A 10,705-nucleotide genomic window follows, 5' to 3' on the forward strand; every position below is an offset into this window, starting at 1 on the left:
CTTTTTCTGCTTTGTTAAGGGTGTTTTCAAGGAGTTGGATGTGGTCTCTACCCTTGTGTGTTTGTGAGGTTGCTGGTAGAGATAATTTTTTTAATTTTTAAGACATCAAATTGGATATTTTTCCCCTTCTTATTCCTGCTGCTTTGTGAAATAAATTAATGGGCACTTGAACCCCTGAGCAGCCACCAAATCACTGAATTGTTCTTCCCCTCAAGCCCCTGTTTTTTGTTATCCTGCAGCACAAATTTCATACAAACACCTTGGTTTGACAAACAAATTTGGGGTTTTGAGATGCAGCTCTGAGAGTGAAAAGGCTCCTTAAATTCTGACCTTTTATTTTCAGTGTGAGACTCAATATAAAGTGGAAACCTCTTCCCCACCACCTCATTTCTGTGGAACACATCCAAATACAGCAGAAACTTTTGAAATACAAAAGAAAATCCTCTTCAAAGGAGAAATCTTCTCTTGCATGTAAACTTTAAAAATCAACCTCCCCCCTTAACACCAGCTTCCAAAACTTTCTGTACAGGTTTAAACAATCTGAGCCAAGACAACATTTTCTCAAACACAGCAAAACAATCAGTTTTTCCTCATCCATATCCATTGTTCAGCTCCTCTGGGGAAAAGCAGTTTTGTTACACAAGCAGCAGCAGTACCTGGGGAAATACCCAGGGAAAGGATTGTCTGGTATTCCTGGCTCCAGGCAGCTGCTGCACATCAGGCAGGGTGAAGCAGCATGAGGAGTCATCCCTTGTATCCTCTGTCCACAGGTTTTTGCTACAAAGAGGAAAATTCCATGGTTTTAACAGTCCTGCTCTGCTTTTTCCTCTGATTTGCAGAGGTGGCCATAGATTTCTAAGCAGCTCCTGTGAAGGGAGAAAGGAAATTTAGGTTATGGAATATTTACATCAATGCTTTGGCTGGAGAGAAGGGAGGGGGAAAAAAAGGTTCTTTTCATAATATGGAAGAAAAAGGAGTTGGGAAACACTTCAAGAGGCTCAGTCCATGGTCTTGAGAGTTCCAGAGCCCTTGGCAAACAGGGTTTAACAGAAGGGAATGTCATTTTTGGGGGAGATACTGGAAAAGGCAGCTCAGAGCTGCACTTAACTCTCAGCTCCTCAGAGCAAATGTGAAAGCTCATTTGAAGGAGTCACTTCCAGGGATGGCAATTTGTAGATTGCAGGAGTTAAGAGACTCCCCTGCTGTATTTGGGATTAAATGTTGGGCTGTGATTTAGGAGAAGCCCAGGCTGCAAGGACAGGGTGGTGGTGTTGGGATCTGGGCTGAATCCTAAATGTGGTTTGTCCTTTTGAGAATGGCTGGTGACAGCACAGGCTGAGGGAGATCATAATAAAAAACTTTGGGGGTGGGAATATCCCCCTGTGGTGTGTTTGAATGAGGAGGTTTGGGCTCAGAAGATGAAAAAGGAAAATGGTTCAGAGTGTCCAGCTGAGGCTGGAATAACAACAGCTCCAAGCTGGGTGAGTGAAACAATCCACAAACTCACAGAGCTTTAGAAATTCATGTGCAGTGAAGATCTGAGTGAAACCAGGAGTTCCAGCATCCCCAAAGCCAAACCTCAGGTCTTTTCCACATCTTCCAAGGAAACCACCACTTAAATTGCCACACCTGCTTCTTGGGAAGCCACTCCTCTGGGAGTTTCCAACAAATCCCTCTTTGCTGTTAAGGGCTGGAATTCCTTTGGGATTCCATTGGAAAAAGGGGCTGTGCTGCCCCACTGGCACCAGGAGGAAAATCCTGGGGTCTCTTCCCCACCCTCCCTCTCCTCCTCCAGCCCCTCTTTGGGCTGATGCCCCCTTTGGGATGAGACCCAAACTCACTTGTAGATGGAGAGCTCCCGGTGGAGGCTGGTCCTGAGCTCCTCCAGCTCCTGGTTCTTGCGCTGCTGGAGCTGCACCCCGTTCTTGAGCTCCTTCAGCCTGTCCTCCAGCTCCTCCACCTGCTCCTGGGGGGACAGAAGGAGTGGATCAGGACAAGCACAGCCACGCTGCCCCTGCCCAGCCACACCCTTTAAAAACCTCTGCAAAAAAAAAGCTTGGTTTTAATACAAAAGTGGGAATTTGGGTTGGGTTATGCTTTGTCCTTAGGCTTCTCTTGGCTGCTTGGTTTTGTCCCCTAAACAATTTAGTGTGTGTTTTGAGCAGCTGCCAGAGCTGTATAAACCCATGAGTCAAAAGGAGATAAATAAGGAATTTGGGAAAAGGAAAATGTGGAGGCACAACAGGGGTCCAAGGGACCCTGAAAATCCAGGACAAGCCATGGAGTGGGTGCTGGTGGTTCTGATCCCCATCCCAGCAGGCTGGAGCTGTGATGGGAGGGGAATGGCAGCTTCCAGAAACTGCTGGGAGGAGGCAGCAATTGCCAGCTGAGAACAGAGAGTGTTGAAAGGGGGGAGATTAATTGTGGAGCCTCTTTGCCAAATGTGCTCTTGGAGAGATTGAATTGCCTGGTCCCTCAGGCCGAGGGGATGCCTGACCCTGCCAGAAATAACCTTCCCAGGAGGCAGCCTGGCCCCAGGGCTGTGGGCACACAGGTGAGACCCTTCCTGGCAGAACCTGCCCCAGCAGGAGAGGGATTTGAAAGAAAAGCCACCTTTATTTAAAACTGGCTTTTCCAAGCCAGTCTTGGCTCAGTCCCGTGCTTAGAGGAGATACAGGAAATGTATGGTGCCTGTGCTCAGCAGCATCACTCAGCTTTGGGAAGGAAATCCCCCATCCCTTCCACCTCATCCTTGGAGCCATTTCTGAGGGGCCAATATTCAGAATAAACCTATTTTCCAAGATGGGTGAAGCCCCAAGTTTTTCCACCACATCCCTGGGTTTGCTTTATGCCCAGGAGCTGCTGTTTCACCTGGCCCATACCAGGGTGTGGGATAAGTTTAATTCCAACCAGCAGGAGCTGTTCCACATCCTCCCCATCCTCACCCACCCTACTCCTTCCCTGGGCCCTACAAGCAAATCCTGCAGCATCCACATTTCCCTGGAAGCAAAGCACCACTCCCACTCTCAAAAAGAGGATGGAGTGATGCCCTTTGGGGCACGTACCCGGTACTGCCCGACCTCCTCATCCCTTTTCTGCTTGACCAGGACAATCTGCTCCTCCAGGCTGCGGTTCTGCAGCCTCAGCCGGCTGACCTCACCCTGCAAGGGCCTCAGGGCTTCCTTCATGCCCAGGATCTCTCCCTGCATCTCCTGCAGCGCCCTGTTCCCGGCCTCCCTCCGCTCCAGCAGCCGCAGCAGCTGAGGCTCGTAGTGCTCCTCCAGCCCCCGCCGGCTCTCGGCCACGAAACTCTCGAATTCCACAGAAAGCCGGCGGCTCTCCTGGAGGTACAGGTTGTCCTGCCGGCAGGGCGGAGCCTCCAGGCGCTGCCTGAGAACTTCCTTCTCCTTCTCGCAGGTTTCCTTCAGCTGGGACAGCTCCCCCGAGAGCTGCCCAGCCTGGCTCTCCAGCTCGCCCTGGTAGGCGGCGTGCTGGGAGAGGTCGTGCCGGCGGCTCTCCAGCTGGTACTGGCAGGCCACGCATTCCTTGGTCACCTTGAAGAGTTTCTGCTTGATCTGGCGGATCTCATCGCGCAGGTTGTCCCTCTCCAGCTCCACCTTGGCCAGCAGCCTGCAGGCTGCCTGGATCTCCTCGTGGGCATGGCGGATCTCCTGCAGCGCCGGCTCGCGGAGCTGCGCCAGCTCGGCGATCAGGCTGTCCCTCTCCCTCTCCAGCTGCTCCACGATCTCGATGCACTCCTGGAAATAATTGCCCAGCTCTTCCAGGGTCAGGCACTGGTGCTCTGTGGCATCAGCATCCAGAGGGCTGCCTGCTCCCTCTGTGTCCATGTCCAGCGGGATCCCTGCCCTGTCTGTGTCCATGGCCAGTGGGATCCCTGCTCCATCTGCATCCTCATCCAGTGGGATCCCTGTCCCACCTTCATCCACATCCAGCAGAATTCCTGCTGCATCCACATCCCCTGGGGTCGCTGATCCCAGTGGGATCTCTACTCCCTCTGCATCCATGTCCTGTGGGATTCCTGCCCCATCTGCATCCACGTCCAGCGGGACTCCTGCCACGTCCACATCCAGTGGGATCCCAGCCCTGGCTGCATCCTCCTCCAGTTGGGTCCCTGGTGCATTTTGCTCCAAGGGAGGATCTCTGCTGGGAGCCTGCAGCTCCTGGTTGGAGTCTGGGCTGTGTAGGGATTTGGATCCATTCCCTGCTGAATCCAACGGGGTGTGAGGACACTGTGGGTGTGGAGCACCTCCTTCAGCTGCTCCCTGTGGGGCTGGGGATGCTCTGGCTTCATCCAGCCGCAGCTCTGGAGGGGGCTCGGGCTGTGCCATCAGGTCCCTGGAAAGGAGAGGGGATGTGAACCAGAGCAATGAGTGTAACAGGTCCCAGCCTTTCCTGCACACCCGGTGAGACCCCAAAACCAGGGGGATCCCACCACGGTCCTGCTATGTCACCCACAGGGCTGGGCTCAACACTCTGGTGACAACCTAAACCCAGACTATCCAAAATAATGAAAGAAAATCCTATTAAAACATTATTAAAGTGTCTGACTGCCATGGAGGAGGAGTGAGGGGTCCAAACCCAGACCCCAACCCCAAGAGCTACTCCGGTGCCAACCTATCAGGGCTGCACCGACCTGAGCCGTGTGAGCACTCCCTGGAAAACCCGCCGGGATTTTTTAGCGGTGTGGCATAACCTCACGGCAAGGGAATGCGCTGCTGGAAGCACGGGCAGGCTCCGGGATGACTGAGAAGGAGAGAACCCCACACGCAGAGCCCCGGGCGAGCGGCAGCGCCTGCAGCAGGAGCCGGCGCTTTGCAGAGTCATCCGATCCCGGCATTGTCCCCAGGCACGGCACCTGCAGCTGCCACCCCCGAACCCCGGCTCTCGCATTCTCCCGGCTGCTATTTGGGGTAGGATGGACGGACAACAACGCTCGGGGACGAGCCGAGGTTTTTTTCCGCTGCTGCCAGGAGCCGGTGGGATGGGTGGGAGGATGCTCTCACCTCTCGGCCACGCCGCTGAGCTCATGTCTAGTCATTCCCGAAGGAATGAGCACAGGCTGGCACTCACAGGCACTGAGCTCGGAGCAACGGCTTTGAGCAAAGAACTGATTTTCAGCGATACTTTCTCTCCTAATAAGGCAGTTTTTCGGCACTGCTGACACATCGCAGCCTCGGACTCAGCGGCCGGCGGCTGGAGAAGGGGCAGCCGCTGCAAAGGTGGGAAAAAGGCTCCCCTGCCCCGTTTTTCCTCGCCCTCCCCGCTGCCAGCGCTTGTTTTTTAAAGTTCTTGGATACGCTCCTCACGGGCAGGACGGGAGGGGAGGGCTCCGTCCTGCCTTCCCAGCGGGGCGGGGGGGTTCTCTCCCACCCACCTCCCTCATCCCAGGGCCCCCCAGAACTCCTGCGTGCCCCACAAGGACCTTCCCCCACTACCTGATCATTCCTGAGGGTCCGGGAACGCTGAACCTCAGATCCCCCCACCCCATCCCTGCCCCCTCGCCTGCCCCATCGTGCTGAGGATCCCGCACCCACGGAACCCTCCGGGGGACCCTGGCCCTCTCCTCCCTCTATTCCCAGCCCTGCTCGCCCGGCTGGGCTCTTACCTTCCTCCCCTGGAGCCCAGCGCTGCCGGCTCTGCGCTGCACATGGGCTTAGCATGGGGCGGAGAGGGGTTATTAATAAACAGAGCTGGAAATCAGACTCCCCGGAGCAGCCGCTTCCCCCCGGCCACCGCCTGCAGTGCCAGCTGCGGGCGCTGCCTTCCTCCGCCCCGGGAGGAGGAGGAGGAGGAGGAGGAGGAGGAGGAGGAGGAGGAGGGCGGGGAAGGCCCGGCTGGCTGCATCCCTGGCAGAGGCAGCCGCAGGGACGGGCTGCAGCCAGCCCGCATCCCCGGAGAGCAGCCCTGGCAGCCCCCACCCCGCCCCGGCTGTTCCCAGCCTTGATTTATGGCTTTGTGGCTCCTTGCCGTGCTTGCCATTGGCGGCTTCTTCCCTGAATCCGCAGGTTCCCAACCCGCTGGGTGCTGGGCAGGGCTGGGATGGGGATAATGGGGTCCCCTGGGGCTGTGGGATTTGGTTGTGGTGGGAGGGGAAATATCAGAGGATGCAGCTCGTGGCCCCCAAATGCCGAGGGTGAAATGGGGTTTGTGAAGGTGTTGGTCCTGCTCTCCCCGACTATTGGTTATCGATGGATTAAATACAAATATCTCGGGGTCTTTCCTACGCCCCACAAACCCACAAACCCCCGTAATGGCAGAGCACAGCCTCTGCTTCCTCTTCCGCCCATACCCGATCCCTGCCACCCTTTTTCCTCTGTTTTGGGGGTGCAGAAGGTGGCGTTCCTCCCTGCGAAGCCCCATGGTGGCCGTGGTCACACTCCTGGGCGTCCAACAGCGACACTGCCCTCACCCACTTGGTTTCCCACCTCTACCCACGCACAGCTCTTCCCTCCTATGCTGCCCATCCACATTTTCCCCACTCTGCGGATCCTAAATCCACCTTTTCTCTACCATATCACCAACAAATATTTACCTAACATTCCAATTTTTAGATCTATTTTGGGGCGTGGGTGCATCATCCCGGGGTCACCGTTTGCCCTGGTGCCCCCCGTGCCTACCTCTGCCCGCTCCGGCTCCTGCCGTGCCCAGGAAGTCTCCACTCGCCTCTCAGGAAGTCTCGGTTTTACGTGCCCCAAAAGCACCCGGCAGCGCGACCACAGCCTGCGACATCGCCCGCTGCCACCGCCCCGTCACTGTCACCGTCACCTTGCCCATGGCTCGCTGGCCACGGGGCTGCAGAAATCAAGTTTAAAATAACAGCGCTGGTCCATCCTTCGGGAACAGAGCTTTAAAAGGAAAAGGGAGATTTGAGTGGGTTTTTTTTTTTTTTTTTGATCCCGTTGCTTTTTTCAGCGTGACACACCTTCTCTTTCTCTCTCTTTTTTTTTCCATGAAGCGCCTTTATTTTTGACTCAATCGGAGAGGAATGCTGTTAATTCGCACAAGTTGGGTGTATAAATATCTATCTAGAGCTGCGACTGCCAAGGGGAAAAACCTGCGGATCACACGGACTGAGTCCAACAACCCTTGTAGGGCCTGGAGGGGACAATGACAGCGGCGAGCCCGGGCTGGGCTTTATCTGATGAGCTGCCAAAAGCAGGGTGGGGAGTGAGGAGGTTCAGCTGTTCCCCTCTCCGTAAGCGGATACCCCAGCCCAGGCCCCGGCACGGGGATGTTTTGTGGATATAACCAAGCAACAGGCGGCTCCGGTGTCCCCGGTGTCCCCGGCAGAGCCGCGGGCACAACGCTGGGACCGGGCGGTGCAGGGAGACGCCGCCGGCAGCCAACAGCGTGGACTTTGCTCCGGTAAACAGAGCTGGCGGGGTGTTACCGGCACTGCCAGAGGCGAGGAAAAGGCAGGAGAGGGTTGGAGAGACGGAGACTTTGAGATGCGGCTGTTGGGATGAGTGACAGCGGGATCCCCCGGCTGTGGGGAGCAGAGAGCAGCCGTGGGGCGCTTCACCCCCTCTCTGCTGCCCTGGGGCTGTGTTTCCCTTCATGGTGGATTTTTTTTTCCCGTCAAGCACGGCAGATCTGCCCCAAGGGCAGGGACCCAGCTGGCACCGCCACCACCAGCCTGGTACTGCCACTGCCACTGCCACGAGGGCTCCGTGCCCGCGCTGTGCCCGCACGATCTTCAGGGACAGGCTGGAAGTGCCAGCCCGACTTCAGGGCTGTGGCAGCACCGGCAGCTCCGTGGCGTGTCCAATGGAATCGCAGCGTGGATGGGATTTGGGAGGATTTAGAATCGCTGTGCCCTCGCTCGCCGTGTTTGCCGAGGGCGCGGGGTCCGGCTGTGCCGGGCAGAGCGGGGCCAGACCCGGGTGTAGGAGCTGCAATCTGATCCCAGGGGAAAATGTGATTCATCCCTGGAGCTGGGAGCGCTTCCAGGGGAGGCTGCTGGCTCCGAGTGCAGCGTGCGCCCACCCTGCCCTGCCCTGCCCTGCCCTGCCCTGCCCTGCCCTGCCCGGCTGAAGGGTCCTTGGATGGTTCCCAAACTGCCCGTGAGGGGTTTCAGCCAGGTTTGAGGGATTGGATGCCACTGTCCCCTTGGGAACAAACTGGTTTGCTTCGCCTCCTGCCTCAGTTTCCCCTGCTGAGAGCTGGGGTGGCTCCTGGAGAGGGAGGAGAGGTTGCCCAGCAGGGATGGGGAAGGAGGAGGAGGAAGAAGAAGAGTGAAACGTGGGCAGGTGCCCAGCTGGGGCAGGGATGAAAGCGGAGCCTGAAGGCGCCGTCTGCCCCGCGGGGACCTTGGGAGCTGCCCGGGAGCAGGGCCAGCCCGTGTCCCGGGGCCACAGGCGCCAGCGGCTCCGCTTATCTGGGCGCTGGGTCCCGCTCTCCCTGCGGGGAGGGGAATGAGGAAACATCCCAGCAGCTCCTGAGGGAGGCACCGGCCCAGCCGGGGGAGCTGCGGGGCTGGGGGCAGTTCCAGCTGCGGGGATTGTCAGACTGTGTCCGCTCCCACATCCCTCTCGTCCGGCGTTATCGCTGCTCAGCCCAGATGTTGGGATCAAACATCTGCCTCAAGGCTGCGTGTCCTGGCAGCTCCCCGGGGTGTCGCCTGTGTCACACCCGGGGGGATTTCACACCCCAGGGCCGGGGCTGGCACTCGCTGTCAGCCCTGGGGGGCAGCTCTGATGTGTCCGTGACATCCCACACGGCACCGAGGCTGTGCTGACATTCCCACAGGCTTTTCTCTTTCAGGAAAGATTCAGGATGCTCACACAGGAGCAGGAGATGCCTCCTGTCCCTGTCACCACACGGGTGATGCTCCCGGGCTGTGACAGCGCTGTCCCTTCCAGCACGAGGGACCCACCACTATTTATTCACCCCATTCCATGTTCCCCGCACCTGAGCGAGGAGCTCAGCGCCTCCCTCTTCCCATGACATCTTTCAAAACCCGTTTTCACAACTGAGCTGATTTCCAGCATCACAACCAACAGTCCCCGCGTCCCAACGATCGCCAGCGGGGTCACCGCGGCCCGGGCTCCGCGCTGGCTTTTTCCATCCCCTGGGGCAAGAAATGGGAGCAGGAGCCGCTTCCTCCTGCAGAAGGGATTTGGGGTGAGCAGGGTGGGAAGCGGCACCCACGGGGCTCAAAGGGATGCGGGAGGACCTTGTCCCTGCCGCCAGAGCGTGACGGAGGCGTTAATGAGTAATGAGGGAGCAGCCAGGGCTCCGTGTCCCTCGAGGGGACGGAGATGGGGGCAGGGGATGGATGAGCACAGCCCGAGGCAGCGGCTGCACCCGGGCACGGGCGGCAGGAGATTCTGTGGCTGCTCAAGGGTGCGATGCCACGGCTGGCACACCACGGTTTGGCTTCTTTATTTTGGGTTTCACTTCCCAGGGTCAGGCACGGGGAGGGGGCTCTTGGCAGAGTTTGAGCTGCTGTCCCCAGGAGAATCCCGGTATCCTGTGATCATCCTGGCCCTGCAAGTGGAAATGGGTGGGGACCCCGCACGCTGCTGGCCCTGCAGCTCTCTGGGAGCTTCCTGGGCCCCTCCACAAAGTGCTGGTGCTTTAAGGAGCTCCTGGAATTTCCTTCCTCCTCACCTTCCTCCTCTGCTTCCCTCCCCTTCTGATGGGAGCTCTCCCCACAGCATAACCAATATTCTCTCCCTCTCTCACTGCGATTACTCTGTGCAAAAATATTTTCCAAACTGGTTCTGCTGCCACATGAGGAGTGGAAAGATGAAAAATGGGAATTTTTTTTTTTTTTTTTGGAGGCTAATGACTCGGAAGTCAGAGCCAGCAGCAGAAAGTCAACACAAACGCCCTAATTGGGGATTAGGATCTCCTCAGTGCATTTCAGCTCAACGTGGGTCAGCAAAGCCCAGGGGAGCAGTGACATTCTCAACCTTCATCCTGGAAAGGGATCAAACTCCTGGGATCACTGAGGGGCACAGAGGTGCCAGGAAATTTCTGCCCAACTCTTTCCAGTGCTCTTTTCAGTCTTGAGTTTGGGCTCAGATGGGTGAAAGGAGGGGATATGAGGTAGAAACACAAAAACACAGCAAATCCCAGCCTTTCCAAAGGTGTCAGCACAGATTTGGAGCTGGATCCCCATCCCTGGGAAGCAGCAGGATGCTCAGGTTTGCACAGCTCCAATGGCTGAATCCCACAGGAGATGCTGATGTGCTGGGAAGCCTGAGGGATGAGCAGGCTTCTTGCTTTAGAAATCCTTCCAGCCATTTCCAGCAGCTGGCAAACTCCTCTGGGCGTGTGGCCAGGCCTTGCAAGAGGCCAGGAAGGACGAGGCTCCAACACAACCAACAGGAAACTCAGACCCAAACCCCTCAGAGCCAGGAGCATGGAAATGCAGCAGAAACCATCTGTGTTCTCCTTAGGATCATTCCCTTGGCTTTGTCACCACCAGTCCCTGTGTGTCGTGTTGTCCCCTCTCAGAATCAAGGAGTGGGTTTTATTGAAAGGGAAGTTAAAACTCATTTTCCACCATCTCAGGTTGCTGCAAGCCCCATCCAGCCTGGCCTTGGACACTTCCAGGGATCCAGGGGCAGTCACAGCTTCTCTCGGCATCCTGTGACAGGGCATCTCCACCCTCACAGGGAAAGATTTCATCCTGAAATTTAATCTAAATCAGATCGGAGTGGTGATGCTCCTGAGC

The 10,705-nt window shown here is 57.0% G+C and overlaps 1 protein-coding gene across 3 annotated transcripts; it reads right to left on the reverse strand.

The window, feature by feature from the left end:
- Positions 1-315: 315 nt before the first annotated feature.
- Positions 316-6,770, reverse strand: SYNC (syncoilin, intermediate filament protein). Of its 3 annotated transcripts, none has more exons than XM_079325884.1 (4): positions 5,627-5,927; positions 3,066-4,356; positions 1,842-1,966; positions 316-866 (listed from the first exon to the last, which is right to left on the reverse strand). In XM_079325884.1, exons 1-4 carry the CDS (start codon positions 5,668-5,670, stop codon positions 803-805), a joined length of 1,524 nt encoding a protein of 507 aa, XP_079182010.1. In that variant the 5' UTR covers positions 5,671-5,927; the 3' UTR covers positions 316-802. The 3 variants fall into 3 exon arrangements, with proteins under 3 accessions (XP_079182010.1, XP_079182012.1, XP_079182011.1); XM_079325886.1 differs by lacking the exon at positions 5,627-5,927 and adding an exon at positions 6,639-6,770 and having other exon boundaries at positions 671-866; XM_079325885.1 differs by lacking the exon at positions 5,627-5,927 and adding an exon at positions 5,025-5,171 and having other exon boundaries at positions 671-866.
- Between the last annotated feature and the right edge of the window lie 3,935 nt (positions 6,771-10,705).

This window comes from Erithacus rubecula (genome assembly GCF_903797595.1).
Source record: "Erithacus rubecula genome assembly, chromosome: 23".
Lineage (NCBI taxonomy): Eukaryota > Metazoa > Chordata > Aves > Passeriformes > Muscicapidae > Erithacus > Erithacus rubecula.

Coding starts and splice junctions, on each gene's coding strand:
- SYNC (XM_079325884.1), bottom strand. CDS start 5,670: ATGTGCAGCGCAGAGCCGGCAGCGCTGGGCTCCAGGGGAGGAAG. Junction 1,967..3,065: donor AGGAGGTCGGGCAGTACCGG/GTACGTGCCCCA, acceptor CTGTCCCCCCAG/GAGCAGGTGGAGGAGCTGGA. Junction 867..1,841: donor CGGGAGCTCTCCATCTACAA/GTGAGTTTGGGT, acceptor CTCCCTTCACAG/GAGCTGCTTAGAAATCTATG.